Here is a 14,088-nt window from a genome sequence, read left to right as displayed (position 1 = left end):
GGAGAACCACCGGTGGCACGTGCGTTGTCGGGTGCCTAAGGCAGCCAGGACGGGCTGAGGGTGACCTCATATCAGCCCGGCTGTTTTGAGGCACAATCCGATTTGTGATGGCCATCTACCCGGAGGTGAGTTCCTGAGCAGGAACTTCTACATCGCTCTACTCTTGTGGGTGGTATGTGTCTTGGCCAGACTCACCAGTCCCGCCGCAGCTTCGGACAGCAAACCCGGCCATCGTTCGACTCCATGTGATGTCACCGAGCTTGTTATTCACTCCAGAACTGCCCCTCGACGCCTGTGTATGTCGGTAGTCCATCTTGCCCGCCTTCACTTCCCCCGATCCGTACGCCTCAGAACGTGAGTGGTCGATCGTCGGAACTATACTTCGGCACACTTTGTCTCTGTATCCAGCCCATATCCTCCCCGTAAGCGACTGCGGGCTGCCGACATGGCGTTCGGTAGCGATGCTGGTAAGCTGCCAAAAGCGCGGCCTCGAGAAGGTCTACAGCTTCGGCCTTTGAATGTTGAGAAAGGGTCCAAAAGAGTATGTTGCTACCCCTCTTCCACCGTCATGAAAGCTACTCCCAATGCGCAACTCGACCTACAAGCCTGCTGACCCTCCCGCCAAGTACTGTTCGTATGTTTTCTGCTGCCAATGATCCGAACCGCTGTCTGTTGGCGATGCTGAACGAAACTGCAGCGCAGATGATACCTTCCCTCCTCAGACCGCCACTTGGAGGAACAACTTGGTATTATTGCTGCCTTCCTTGTGCTGCATGATTGTCATGTGCTAATCTTGCTGAAGATGGCGCTTTCTCAGCGTCGAAACTTGTTGTTCGTCGCCTGTAGTCACCAAATCTATGTCTGGGAGCCATCAGGGTCGTTTCAGACGCTGGGAAACAAACCCGAAATGATAATAACTCCAGTAATGAAAGTGCCTCATGCTAGCGGCTATATTGCACCAGCTTCGCCACATGCGATCAACAACATCCTTGTGGATGATTTAGGTCGAGACGAGGTCCTGTTACTTGTCACGGATTCCGGCAACGTCTGCGGCTACCGGGTCGAGGCCATCTTCTCTGCCTTGAAGCGAGCGACAGAGAATAAGGAAGAACGTCCCCTCGATGGATCCCAGGTGGATCCGTTCTTTGTGGAATTTGTTCAAGCTAGTGCCTGGGGCCTGGCTATCCATAAATTCGCCCGCCTCATTGCAGTGAGCGCGAACACGGGTCTTATAACCGTTTTTGCCTTTGCACTCGTGAATCCCACTTCGGAAAGCAGTAGCTCGAGCTATCAACCAGACGAAGATGATGATATGATTGATTACGGCCAGACCTGGCTGGAGGTCAGGACTAAGGACCAGTTCAGTCAGCTGCGGCATCTGATGCCAGCCAGACACCGCACACGAAATGTCAAGCTGACTTATACCGGCCATTACGCTAATATCCCTTGTGTTGATTTCTTGAACTGCGATCTCGACCCTAACGGCAATTGGATGGTCAGCACAGACATCGACAATAGGCTGCTTGTATGGCGGGTATGGGATAGTCTTGGCCCATTCAATGTTAATCACTTCAATGATGTCTCTTTCAAGTTCTTCCCAGAGACCCTACGTTCTGAGTACAGCTCCATCCCCAGCTTAAACACTAGGACTCAGACCACTGACAAGGTAATAGTGAGCGTGGCTGGTCTGTAATTGCCCTCGACCCGCGGACCTTCCATCGTGTTAAGTCTACTGAAGAAGCTTGCGGGGGCCCACCCATTCGCCGGGCAAAGAACGGCCGGACCGTTTATGACCTGACGAGAGCGAACAGTCGGATACCGAACGCTTCGCAGATATACAACTTCTTCCCACCCGCAGTGAAGATCGAGTCAGAGGAACCTATTTTGCCCGACATATTTGGAGCCGACTGTTGCATCAGCAGACGAAACGGCGCTTCCCAGGCTGCTTTTGCTGACGGCACTTCATCGGCACTTCGTCGGTATCCAAGCGATGGCGCGTCTACAGAATTTCTCGATACTAACGGGTTGTCCACGGCCACGGGAAATATGCGTCCCTTTGATTTCGCCGACACATTCAGCCACCGCGCCGTCAACGGGTCTGTATATGGCGACAACTTGAGCCGCGACGGCTCCGATGTGGATGTTGGGGCGCATAATGCAGCAGGTAATGGGCATTTCCAGTCACTAAACCGCGCAGTTCAGGGAGTTGACGCTCTTCATATAGGCCCGGGTCCCTTGACCACACCGGAGTTCCTTCAATTCGCACTTCTCGAGGCTCTTGGCGGCGAAGCTCCCGGCACCGAATTCTTTGAGGACGAAATAGATTATTACCTGGCTGGAGGCACTTACAGTTCCGATCATGAGCTGGATAATGCCGACAGTAGTTCCTCCCACAATAGCGATACATCAGCAGCGGGACCTATCCCATGCCCACTACTCGACGGTGAGTTGGTATACTCTCGGCTCTACCCCCAGTAGACATCATCATGTTGATAACATGTTTGATACGAATTCAGCAGGCTCCCGATTTCCCATCCTACACTTCTCACAAACAGACATCCGTTTGATACCCCATCCATTCGCAAACTACGCCACAGCCGTCTGCGGCGACCCTTTACGACAACCCCTCACCCACCCCGTCGTCTCCATCCGAGCCTGCGATCGCTTTAACATGGTCAAGTATGTCCCAGAACATGGCATCGTGATCGCCGCATCCCAAAAAGGCCGCGCAGCCGTCATAGCCCTCACGGAATCCGAAACCACCGGCCTATCATTCCGGATCGACTGGATCGTACCCCTCGAGAGCCAAGAAAAATACGGCGACCGTCCTCTCATCCCCATCTTAGGAATGAGCGTCAGTCCCATCCAAGGTTTCGAGTTTCCACCAGACGTGCCCTACATCCCCCGCGACGTCAAGCCCGACGACCTCGCCTTCCAGTTCAAGTACCTAAGTCACGACGAACACAACTCCTCTCTATCAAGCAGCGTCATGCTACAACAGAATTCCTTCGAAGAAATCAACAACTCCGAAGTCGATCCCAGTGAACCTGCCGCTGCCGATGACGACAACCCCCAACCACCCCCGCTCAGCTTACCTGAATGCCACGCCCGTGCCAGCAGTGCCTACCAACCCGAAGAAAGTTGGCGCGGGTGGAACCCATCGCGCCATTACCGGCTCATGCTCATGTACGCAGACCACACCATCATGAGCTACGAGTTCTGGTATAAGTGGAACACTACAGATAGTGGTCCAAATGGGCAGGATCTCGACGAGGAAGATGATATTCTCCTTGTATAGGCCCTGTTCTGGCCCTTATATGCAAAATATTTTGATGTTAAGATTCAATATGGTATGATGAAAAGTATTAAGGCGTGAGCGTGAGCGTGTGAATCATCGATCGTTTCACTCCTCACTTCGCATTCACGAAAAAAAGGGGCGTTATTTGGAGCGCATTGATGTTGTTGTTATTCATGTCACTGAAACTGTTTAGCACAGCGCTGTGTGTGTGTTTATGGATCTTCTTCGAAGTAGGAAGGTCCAGGGGGTGCTGGGGTCCTCTATCTAAGACTGGGTTACGTTACTCGATGGTAGCTTTTTTTTCTTTTCTCTCTGTTATTTAGTTTCTTATATTTCGGGATCTGAGGCCCCTCCCCATTTTCTTTTCTATTTCCGTGGTCTCAATGGACACATCTTCTGACTCCGGTGTGTGTGTGTGTGTGTGTTGTTTGTACGGATGTATGGCTTACTTTACCCTTTTACCCTATGGTGTAATCGAGATGTAATGTTCTGATTGGGAAGAATGTAACAAAGTAGAGGACTAAATGGGAATTGCTTTCTTTTTTTTTGAAACAGAGAACATATCGTGATATACATGCCAACGAAGATCAACACGGCTTGAATTGAACTTTGGATGTTGAAATGCAATGTGATGCAAAACAGAAAAAGGATGTCCAATACCCATGAACATTTTCGCTAATGCAGGATGCATGCATCGTCATAGTCGTCAAGGTCATAGTTAGATAAATGGCAGCTTTGCAAAACGTACATGAGTCGTGATACGGTATATCCATGAGAAAGAAGTATAGATACCAGAAAGAGGTTAGGCGTGGTAGGAGGGTCCGATATATTTAGAATCCATGGAAGTGATGGGGGCGTTAGCTAGAAATCATCATCTAGCTCGTCACTGTCCCATTCGTCTTCCCGGTCATTCAGGACCAGGTCCAGAAACCTCTGGAGTCCTGGGCGTCTGACTTGGGGAGGCTCGCCATCTGGACCACGGCGAACCTCGGCCATTGCTCGTGCTTGAGCTTGTCTTTCGGCGGCGGCTGCTCGGCCTGCGGCATCGAGATCGTTGGCGTTGTTTCCACGATGGCGATTGCCCCCGGCTGCGCCGTTGTTGACTCTTGGAGGGACCGGAGCAGGGGGTGGAGGTCGTCTGCCAAGCTCCCAAGCTACGAGGTCTTCGTCGTCGCTGCCATCGTCGAAATCGAGCAGTTCGTCGGGAACACGATGCAAGGCTGCGGCTCCATCGGGGTTGATGCCGTCACCACCTTCCAGATCCCACAGCCGATTGAAGCATCCACTGCTGATGTCGTTGAAATGGCGGTAGGGGTTGTCTTCGCAGAGCCAGCTAGAGCAGAGATAGCAGAAGTGGGTGTCACATTTGAAGCATTTCATATGGTTGCAACCCATCTGCTTCTGGCATGGAGCATCGCATGTCGGACATGCCGAGGTGTACATACGCAGATATTCCTCCGTTGCTTTCTCTTCGGCGGAGAGCTCTGCTTCGCGGCGAGGAAAGCACCGTACGAGTTCGCCGTGCCAGCCCTTCTTGCAAACACAACAGAAGGCATAGTTGCAATCTTCGCAGATGGCCACACGCTCGGACATTGGTGGCAGCTGAGCTTCCTCCCCTAGGGGGTCGAACACAGGTCCCTCTTCATCTTCATCATCGGAGGCGTCGAGGTCGTCTGTCATTGGATCCACGGGCTTAGGGTGTCTCTTGGATCGCGCAGCTCCTTGACACCACTGCCGTGGGCAATACACAGTCGACTTGTCGGCCTCGAGCTTCTTCTTCCGTTTCAAAAAAACATAACGCTGCACTGTCTCTTGTTCCAGTGGGATCTGCAGGAGCTCGCTGGGGCTCAGGGTTCGATCTTGCTTTTTGCGTTTCTTCGGGCGGGCATCGGTGGAAGAGGCACTGTTTGGTTCTTTACCACAGCCAGGAGCCAAGCACTTGACACCTTCGACATCGCCTTCCGTTATACAAGTGTTGTAAAAGTCTTGGAGACATGGCACGCAGAAGACATGCCCACAAAGCACGAGTCGGTGGCAGATCGTGCCCTTCTTGGGTTCGAGACAGACTCCACATTCAAAGGTCTCCTCTTCGAACCTTTCCCGTTCGGCTTTATTGTTGAAGTCCAGCAATGCGATCTTTAACTCACGCGGAAGTTGAACTTCGCCACCGGATATGTCACCAACCCCAAAAGCAGACTCCCCCAGTTGCTGAAGATGGTCGATATATGTATATACCACGAGGTCCTTGCCACATTCCTCCCAAAGACGTTTTCCGTCATCCAAAAGTCCCAATAATATGGAAGGTGGCAACCACGGAGGGCTTGTTTCGAGCCTGAAGACGGGCGCTTCTTCGGTAGGGTAACCTTGGGGGAGCTCAATTTCGAGACAGAGGGGTGGAAGATGTGAGAGTGTATGAATATCGCGATTGAGGCTAGCGGAGTTATGGTCGCCTGTCTTGAAAGAAAAGCCGGGATCGTTGGCATCAACGGAGGTGGGGGGAGTTAGGACGGCGGGGAACTCCGTCTCAGATTGTTGCTGGAAGCAGACACGCAGGGGAGCAGACGGCTTAACCGGTAAAGTGAGAGATGCTTTGAATGGCGAGGACGGATCTAACTTGATCTCTGGGTAGATGGCGGCAATGGATGATAACTCCACCGAGCGCTCATCTTCTGGAAACGAGTCCAGCTCTGTCATGATGAAACAGTCCGCCGCAGTGTAAGGAATGAATCAATAGCCTCGAAATCCTCCCAGCTGATCGATGCAAATTGTCGGATGTGTTGGGTGGCAAGGAAGGCCTGACGGGCGAAGCGAGGCCGAAACGGTATGGCCGCAGTATACCCCGGGTAGTGTCACTGTTCCGATCTTTCTATAATGTTCATTCCCCTGGGAGGCAATCGAAGTGAAAAGAAGTTTTAAGGGCGGTGAGGGAGAAAGTGGTTAAAGGGCAAAGAATTAAGAATAACTAGTCCATGGATCAGCATCTAGCCAGAGGGGATAGTTTTATCAATCAGGAAGTCCGGTGGCGGAGATCCGGAGGGAGGTGCACCTTTCAGGTACGGCCGATGGTTGCGGACCAGGCAATAGTCATGGAGGCAGTGGAGCCGATAGACGAACACAGGAGAAGGAAAGGGTCGGGCGAGACTGAAGGAGACAAGAAGCAGCAGTGTCTATTCTAGTAGTGGTTTGTAGTACAGATATACAGGAGGTGAGGCAATCAGAACGAAGCTTTGGGGGGAAGTGCGTCATGATTTGATGACCCGAGATAGAGATAAGAGAGGATTAACAGCAGCAGCAGTAGTTAAACAGGTGGGAAGAAGGTGGTTGCAAGAACTAAAGAGCTGGCTGGGACCGAACAGGAGAAGAAGGAAAGGACATGTTTGTGTGTGTGGGAAAAAAGGATGGGATGGGCATCAGGCACGGGATTTGCTGCCCAGTTTGGTCATCATTTTCAAAAAAAAAAACTGAATGATGGAAATTCATGAAAATGGAATGAAATGAAATGAAAATGTTCTCGATTGTTCGTTATTTTTTTGGGTGACTCGACAGCCTTGCCAGCCTGAGGCCAACCCCCCCGATCTTCCCCTCCCCCTCATTCCTCTCGCCGCTTTTAGTTCTGCCCTTTTCCCAAGGCGGTGTTGGGATTGCAACTCAAAAGCGGCGGTGCCGCCATCCGCAGGACGCGTGACCTATCTCTCCTGGGAAAGATGATGATATCGCCTAGACTGGTCACAATCAGACATCCGCCATCCTGATTTAGAGAATTATCGGCCCGATCAACAGGCGGGGCCATTTTAGATCTCAACATCCATCTATTCCGGATAGTTCTCTCACACGTTATGTCTGAGTATCAGTCTTGATCGGGTTTCTGATTTGGTTTAGCTCGTTCTGCCAGTGGGTATTGTAATTCTGGGTAGCTTTTTTGTCCTTTGTCTACTCGCCGTCTGCAAGCTCCCAACAAGGCTATATAGAGAGATACATCACTCAATAAATATCTCGGTCTGAGACTTCCGAGTCACACAAAATGGCTGATATACCATTGGCGTCCTTGTCTTTGACTCACGTCCACTACGTAAGTTCTCGTTTGTTAATGCTCCTTAATAGCGAGAGTAGCCCGCATTTCAACGCCAGACCATCGCTAACCAAACCCACCAAATGGCAATAGGACCCCAGTGATCCAATTTCCTTTCTTTCTGCCTGGCTTGCCTTAGTGCCACAAGCGCTATGCGTGAGCTATGCTACCCTGATCGTTGCTTCAAGGGAAGCTGAGGTAGTCTTGATGTTTGCGGGTCAGATGGGTTGCGAGGCACTGAATTTCGTGCTCAAGCGGATTGTCAAAGAGGAAAGGCCAAAACGTAGGTACTCCTGTGCAGAGGACTTTGCATTCTAATACTGAACGGGTGGGACTAACGACGTTCTATAGAAATGTTGGGTAAAGGCTATGGCATGCCATCTTCTCATGCCCAGTTCATGGCCTATCTCGCCGTCTATGCATCACTCTTCCTCATTTACCGACACAGCCCGAGCTTATCGCAGTCAGGAGCGGCTCTTCACTTCTGGATGCGAGTGTTGATCTCCTTGGTATTGTGTCTCGGTGCTGGTGCAGTAGCCGTTAGCCGCATTTACCTGAACTACCACACCCCCAGGCAGGTCCTGGCTGGATGTGGCGCAGGTGTGATATGCGCATTCGCTTGGTTCTTCATCACCGGGCTTCTTCGTTCGCAAGGATGGATTGATTGGGCATTGAATCTCGAGATATTTCGATTCTTTCGTGTGAGAGACTTGGTGGTGAACGAAGATCTCGCCGAGGCCGGTTGGCAACGCTGGGAGGCTAAGCAGAAGTCGAAGCGGAAAGGGCCCAGTGGTCGGACATCATCAAAAAGCGAATAGTGCGATTTGAAGATGTCAAGGTGCCGAATTTGAAGAGCAATCACATATACATGCCAACATCAGCGATACCCATAGATCTCACTGCCCTTGATACATAAATGCATACAAGGCCTGCAAAGTGAAAGTTCCGCGGTTTGGTTCAATTCTACCGGGGGTTACAGATAATACAATTACAAGTTTGTGTACTATTATAGGCCTCAACTATGTAAAGGTATGTTATCAGGGTGGTGGTACAAGACACTAGGCTACTTAGTACTAGTACATCAATTGAAGTTGAAGGATTATTAGTAATAGTAACTCTTGGACATGATGATACCAATTGGAACATGATGCAGATCCGCAGAATATATATTACTTACTACCGGAGAACGGGGACTAAGCACTACTACTACAAAGTAATTACTCAAGTTAGTACAAGTGCTCGGGAGTGAATGTGGCCTTGGAGATGGAAATTTACTATTAGAAAGATTGTAGGAACAATATAATAGCGTGTGGATCTTCTAGGATCGTAGAATCGAGAACAACCTTTTTATTGTTTGCTTCTTGATCTCTACTGAGAGATCCACTTCAAGGGGCGTTCCTCGCACGTGACCGCCAGCTCCCGCGGATCGACAGCTTCCCCGAAACTCCTCGCGTGGTCATCGTCGATTCACAAAGACTGCGGAGAGAGCTGCCTCAAAACCGCCATAAAAGACACCATGTGTCCTTTTCTTGACTAAACAACCATGTTGGATAGTCTCTGACATTCTCTCTCCCACTCCGCTTTGTCGCTTGGATTTTAATCTTCTCTTTTAACTTCTTCCGGGCTCCCCCCCGGTTCACTTCCAACTGATACCCTTGATTTTGTTTCTGAACATCCTTCATTATTTTCTTCTGTGATCTGTCGTCTCTAGAAATCCATTGCCCCATAGTTACACAAACATGGATGATGCATCGGAGCCTGCGGATAGTGCCATGCAAGAGCATCATTTCGTTAAAGCAGATGAAGTTGACCAAACTGGAACGGACATCAGTCCCGTTTCGGATGACCAGTTGATGGAGGAGGTAGCTGAGGGAATACGCCAGGAGCAGTCGCAGCAGAATGTACCTACTGTGCCTAATGAAGCATCAGTAGAGATTCACAGAGCACCAAAACGCCCTGAGCTGCGTCGGGATGCTTCTGCCCCACCGCCTCCTCTACAGCCACCGCCTCCAGCTCCGGTTCAGCAACATGTGGAAAGACCATCTGATTCATTGAGTCTTGCTCAGCTGAAACAGTTGGTCCAGGAGATGCCCAAGGTTGAACAGCCTGCCTATGCTTTCGAGTATGCAGACTCCCAGCCATTCGCCGAGGAAGTCGAGGAATGGTTCCAGTACAGCGAGTTCGACAGAGTCATGCTCATTGGCATGAAGTCGTCATTTGACCATGGATGGAGTTGTTTCTGCGAAGACCAGTCTGTGGACAGTGCTATGCAGTCCTGGATCACCGCCTCTTATGAATTACGAAAGACGTTTATGAGCCAACTTATTAATAACTTAGGTGACCGTGCAGTTCTTGTCCGAATTGAGGCCTTGGAGGCCATATGCTATGCTTTGACTGGTGTCTGGGGCCTGACGGCCGGTCGAGTTGTGGATGAGCTCCCGGAGGGTCGTCCTCAGCCAGGTGCAGAGGCCGAAAGCCGGTCACTTCAGATCAAATGGATTGAACAGAATGTTTGCCTGCTACAAGAATGCTCGGGTATCCAGCCGCTGATGGACTGCCTATGCTGTGTCTTTGAGAGGCATCGCAGTTCCTCCGCACCGGACGCAGACAACACGGGACAAGAGGGTGCCAACCCTGCCTATGTTGCTGCTCTGGAGAGAGAAGCAAATCTGGTGTTGACGGCTCTTTATTTGTCTGTGGAAGTCGGCCGCAAGCAAGACGCTCTTGATACCCAGAATGCCCCTTTGAGAGATACTCTCATGAGTCTGGAGCCAAATCTGCTTGTGTTCCTGGTGGAAATCATTGCGCGGTTGCGTTGGGACGACTCTGCCAATGTTCCGCTGACCAGAGTCATTCTTCTATTTTGGAAGTCTTTGCTGCTTTTCTTCGGAGGCACTGACAAGTTGAAGGAGGCCAAGGAAGCACTAGAGCCGACCCTCGAGGCAAGAAAAACAGCCACTAATCGAAGGACCCCTTTTCTCACTGCCTCGCCCTTGGATTACCACAACTTTCGACAGGAGATTACATCCAAGTATCCTGCATATAATCCGCCACCTCCTGTGGTTCCCCTAGAGCTAGAAAATAATTCGATTCTTCCCCCACTCCCGCAACATCCCAGCAGGATTGGCTCTTCTGCAGGTCCCTTTTCTGGAGTTGGCCCTTCTGTGGCGGGTGGCAGTGGTTCAATCATCCATCACCCAGTCCACATCGCTACCCCGGCACCCTCTCCTCCACCGTCACCCATCGGCCCTGGCGGCAAAGCGGGGAAGAAGCAGAACTACCAGACAAACCAGAACTTTCCTTTCATGTACCCTCCTCTAGATGATTCAAGTAATGACCTCGGAGGAAAGGGCACCACAGAGCTGCAAGATAATCTTGTGGGAAAGAAGTGGCAGGGTAGTGACGTTCCGGCGTCCATCATCGAGGCTGGGAGGCTGTTCTCAACCCATGTCAAGATGACAAGGGCGATGCGGCAACTCTGGGAAGAGCGAGAGCGTTTTATGAAATACGACCGCGGCTGGTATCCTGATGAAAACCAGCTTCTTTTGAACGAGAACACCCTTGGTGGATTGGCAGATGAGCTGCAAGACCTAAATGTCTCCGAGAAGAGGTCTAGTACTGATAGCACACCGAAAGAGGAAACTGAGAATGCGGATATTCAGCGACGCCTGGATGCCGTTGAAGCGTTCTACGTGAGTTTACGTGATGCCCCAGGTGACTGAACAGTTACTTACAACTCGCAGAGACAAGCACTGGTGCATCTACAGTCTATAACGATTGTCTTCCTGAAGATAATCCTAACGAATGTCAGCGCCATGGTGAGCCAGGCCAACGGACAAGCTGCTCAGGCCATGGGGTATGTAATACACCTGTAATTGCCATTGCCTAGCGTATACTGATGCATCATATCTAGTGATGGTTATGGATCGGTGATCAATGGGTTCCCAGCCAATCATGTCAACGGGCATATTGATCTCAACTCTGAAGCCGCCATCGATGAGCTCGACAATATTCGTCTCCGGGAAATCACCGGAAAAGCGATCTCTGGCTCTCTGTTGCTGCTTGTCAAGTGGTTCAAGAGATCTCGTAAGCTACTCCGATCTGACTGTTGGAAGTAAGTGCTAACAGGCCTCAGATATCTTGAAGTTCGAGTATATGACGCAGTTGCTACTCGACTCCAACTACCTGCCGTTGATTCTCAAGATGTTTGCCCACCAGGATGTGGACCAGGCAGTAGCGCAGAAGAATGATCGAGAGGAACTGGGGTAGGTGCTCCCCTGATACAGCTGTCTAGATGTACTAACCAAAAGAAGTTTCTTCCGTTTCTGCCATCTTCATTCGAATCAGCCACCGGAATCGACAACCGACCTGGATGAGGACTCCTCACCTAGTGACGACGAGGCTGTCCCTCCGCCCATCACCCGACATCGCCAGGACACAGGCAATTCAGTACGCGGCGTGTCGCCCGAAGTACCTGTTCCCGAGTTTATGGAAGGGCCTCATCGTCCGGAAGTTGACGAGCTAGGCTATCCTACAGCTCCCCCACCTAAGGAGCCGATTACCGTGTTCTCATTCCGCAACTTTTTCTCGGCGATCAATTACCTCCACATCATGCAGAAGATCACCCGCGACAAGGCCCATCGATGCCTCCTCCTGGTGCAGTACAAGTCAAGCACTATCCTTCGCAAAGGGCTCAAGATCCCCGATCCGCACCTGCGGTTCTACACGCTCAAGCTCTTCAAATCACAGGTGCCCTACTGTGGACGCAAATGGCGACAGAGTAATATGCGGGTGATCACGGCGATCTATCTGTACTGCCGACCAGAGCTCCGCGACGACTGGCTATCTGGCGGAGATATCGACTCGGAGGTGGAAGAAGCGCTGCCACTGGAGCAGGCACTGCGCGGGCTGACGCACTGGTGGCATCTGCGCCGGTACAAGGACGTGATGGGAGGTGAAGAAGGCGCATCTATGATGGAAGAAGAGCGAGATTTCTTCGTGCGGGAACTCGAAGCAATGGGATGGGGCATGGCAGGTGAGGAATCCTTCGGAGGCAGCGAGGACGCTGAAATGGGCGGGCCTATGGTGAACGGGACGGGGACCGAATGGGACGGAGCTCCACTGCAAATGGAAGGATGGTAATCCTACTACCACAACCTATGATATTTATTAGACCCGGTACATACGATAGACATTAACGTTATGTGATGAATGAACAATACCCCAATTGCACAACACACTTTTCTATACAAATCCCTGTGTTACAACTCATATATTAGCATTTGCAATGTTTTGAATGGATGGACAGACCATCCTTATCGATAAGCAACCCAGTGGACCCCACGTGACCAATCACTGCGGCAACTTTTTTTCTGCGGCAGAAATCATCACCTTGACGGCCAAGCAGCACCTCCCTCTTCCCTTTTCTCCCCAGCAAAACCAAGTTTAACTGTAGCGGGGATAAAACCAATCCACCGTGAGAAGTATCTGGCAAGATGTCGTCCGACGAAATTGTCTGGCAGGTTATCAACCAGCAATTCTGCGCCTACAAGCTCAAGTAAGTTTCTATTTCTATCTCTACTATCCATCCGCGCTATAAAAAAATTTCCGCCTACCACATATATCACAACCAGAGCCGCCAAAGAAGAGACAGAGAAAATAATTCGCAAGTATAAAAATAAAAAGCTAATCATAAACTTTTTTCTTTTTGAATAGAACTACTAAGAACCAAAACTTCTGCCGAAATGAATACAACGTCAGCGGACTTTGCAACCGGCAATCGTGCCCGCTTGCCAACTCGCGGTACGCCACGATCCGGTCGGACCCCGAAACAGGCGCGATGTACCTGTACATGAAGACGGTGGAACGGGCGCACATGCCCAGCAAATGGTGGGAGCGGATACGATTGTCGTCGAACTATGCGAAGGCGCTGGAGCAGTTGGACGAGCGGCTGATCTACTGGCCGAAGTTTCTGGTGCATAAGTGCAAGCAGCGTCTGACGCGGTTGACGCAGGTTGCGATTCGGATGAAGAAGTTGGCTAAGGAGGACGAGAGGCTTGGGGAGAAGGTGGTGACGAAGTTGGCGCCGAAGATTCGGCGGAGAGAGGAGGCGAGGGAACGCAAGGCAGAGAGTGCGGCGAAGATTGAGAGGGCGATTGAGAGGGAGCTGATTGAGCGGTTGAGGAGTGGTGCTTATGGAGATCGGCCGCTCAATGTTGAGGAGGGAATTTGGAAGAAGGTGTTGCGTGGGTTGGAGAGGAGTGGAGAGGGTGAGAGGGATGAGGATCTCGATGATGGGGAAGAGATTGAGTTTGAGGATGAGGAAGAGGAGGAGGGAGTTGGCCAGGTTGAGTATGTTAGTGATATTGATGAGGATGAGGAGGATTTGGAGGATATTGAGGATTGGATTGGTGAGGGGTCTGGAGACTCCAGTGACGATTATGATGATGAGAGCGATGAGGAAGAGGACAGTGATGAGGATGATGAGGATGACAGCCATCACTCTGATGAGGAGGCTAAGAAGCCTGCGCCTGGATTCAAGCGGAAGCGTCCTGCTCCTCAGATCAAGCCGAGGAAGAAGGGTCCCCGTGTTGAGATCGAGTACGAGACCGAGGGTGCTGGTAAGGAGAGCATCATGGCTTGAAGGGAGTGAGATATTGAACATAAAAGCACGGGTTCCTGTTGATGTTGATGTTGCTGCTGCTTTCGTGTACTGTATGGC

At 51.0% G+C, this 14,088-nt stretch overlaps 6 protein-coding genes across 6 annotated transcripts; 4 read left to right on the top strand and 2 right to left on the bottom strand.

The window, feature by feature from the left end:
- Nucleotides 1–445: 445 nt before the first annotated feature.
- Nucleotides 446–3,298, top strand: BO85DRAFT_360426 (uncharacterized protein; the record flags this gene model as incomplete). The annotated part of the gene is made up of 6 exons (XM_025655552.1): nucleotides 446–541; nucleotides 627–634; nucleotides 698–746; nucleotides 803–1,617; nucleotides 1,674–2,447; nucleotides 2,479–3,298. The coding sequence occupies 6 exons, from the start codon at nucleotides 446–448 to the stop codon at nucleotides 3,296–3,298; spliced, it is 2,562 nt and encodes an 853-aa protein (XP_025521289.1).
- Nucleotides 3,299–3,729: 431 nt separating this feature from the next.
- On the bottom strand, nucleotides 3,730–6,271 carry BO85DRAFT_22311 (RBR-type E3 ubiquitin transferase). Its single transcript, XM_025654725.1, has one exon. The coding sequence runs from the start codon at nucleotides 5,990–5,992 to the stop codon at nucleotides 4,160–4,162; it is 1,833 nt and encodes a 610-aa protein (XP_025521288.1). The 5' UTR covers nucleotides 5,993–6,271; the 3' UTR covers nucleotides 3,730–4,159.
- Nucleotides 6,272–7,031: 760 nt separating this feature from the next.
- On the top strand, nucleotides 7,032–8,480 carry BO85DRAFT_465247 (phosphatase PAP2 family protein). Its single transcript, XM_025662043.1, has 3 exons — nucleotides 7,032–7,367; nucleotides 7,461–7,650; nucleotides 7,719–8,480. The coding sequence occupies exons 1-3, from the start codon at nucleotides 7,320–7,322 to the stop codon at nucleotides 8,183–8,185; spliced, it is 705 nt and encodes a 234-aa protein (XP_025521287.1). The 5' UTR covers nucleotides 7,032–7,319; the 3' UTR covers nucleotides 8,186–8,480.
- On the bottom strand, nucleotides 8,259–8,588 carry BO85DRAFT_22278 (uncharacterized protein). Its single transcript, XM_025654721.1, has one exon. The coding sequence runs from the start codon at nucleotides 8,511–8,513 to the stop codon at nucleotides 8,331–8,333; it is 183 nt and encodes a 60-aa protein (XP_025521286.1). The 5' UTR covers nucleotides 8,514–8,588; the 3' UTR covers nucleotides 8,259–8,330.
- Nucleotides 8,589–8,850: 262 nt separating this feature from the next.
- BO85DRAFT_444650 (FAR11/STRIP family protein) lies at nucleotides 8,851–12,604 on the top strand. Its single transcript, XM_025659070.1, has 5 exons — nucleotides 8,851–11,059; nucleotides 11,111–11,223; nucleotides 11,281–11,453; nucleotides 11,503–11,632; nucleotides 11,681–12,604. Exons 1-5 carry the CDS (start codon nucleotides 9,107–9,109, stop codon nucleotides 12,507–12,509), a joined length of 3,198 nt encoding a protein of 1,065 aa, XP_025521285.1. The 5' UTR covers nucleotides 8,851–9,106; the 3' UTR covers nucleotides 12,510–12,604.
- A 258-nt stretch (nucleotides 12,605–12,862) lies between these two features.
- Nucleotides 12,863–14,010, top strand: BO85DRAFT_483214 (ribosome biosynthesis protein MAK16; the record flags this gene model as incomplete). Its single annotated transcript, XM_025663142.1, has 2 exons — nucleotides 12,863–12,924; nucleotides 13,083–14,010. The coding sequence occupies 2 exons, from the start codon at nucleotides 12,863–12,865 to the stop codon at nucleotides 14,008–14,010; spliced, it is 990 nt and encodes a 329-aa protein (XP_025521284.1).
- Between the last annotated feature and the right edge of the window lie 78 nt (nucleotides 14,011–14,088).

This window comes from Aspergillus piperis (genome assembly GCF_003184755.1).
Source record: "Aspergillus piperis CBS 112811 unplaced genomic scaffold BO85scaffold_1, whole genome shotgun sequence".
In the NCBI taxonomy this organism is placed as follows: Eukaryota; Fungi; Ascomycota; class Eurotiomycetes; order Eurotiales; family Aspergillaceae; genus Aspergillus; species Aspergillus piperis.
This window is presented reverse-complemented; position numbering and strand designations above follow the sequence as displayed.

Excerpts from the sequence above, each read along its gene's own strand:
- BO85DRAFT_22311 (XM_025654725.1), bottom strand. The coding sequence starts at position 5,992 with ATGACAGAGCTGGACTCGTTTCCAGAAGATGAGCGCTCGGTGGAGTTA.
- BO85DRAFT_465247 (XM_025662043.1), top strand. The coding sequence starts at position 7,320 with ATGGCTGATATACCATTGGCGTCCTTGTCTTTGACTCACGTCCACTAC. Across the intron at positions 7,368-7,460 it reads CTTTGACTCACGTCCACTAC|GACCCCAGTGATCCAATTTC; the intron begins GTAAGTTCTCGT and ends AAATGGCAATAG. Across the intron at positions 7,651-7,718 it reads CAAAGAGGAAAGGCCAAAAC|AAATGTTGGGTAAAGGCTAT; the intron begins GTAGGTACTCCT and ends GACGTTCTATAG.
- BO85DRAFT_22278 (XM_025654721.1), bottom strand. The coding sequence starts at position 8,513 with ATGTTCCAATTGGTATCATCATGTCCAAGAGTTACTATTACTAATAAT.
- BO85DRAFT_444650 (XM_025659070.1), top strand. The coding sequence starts at position 9,107 with ATGGATGATGCATCGGAGCCTGCGGATAGTGCCATGCAAGAGCATCAT. Across the intron at positions 11,060-11,110 it reads ATGCCGTTGAAGCGTTCTAC|AGACAAGCACTGGTGCATCT; the intron begins GTGAGTTTACGT and ends TACAACTCGCAG. Across the intron at positions 11,633-11,680 it reads AATGATCGAGAGGAACTGGG|TTTCTTCCGTTTCTGCCATC; the intron begins GTAGGTGCTCCC and ends AACCAAAAGAAG.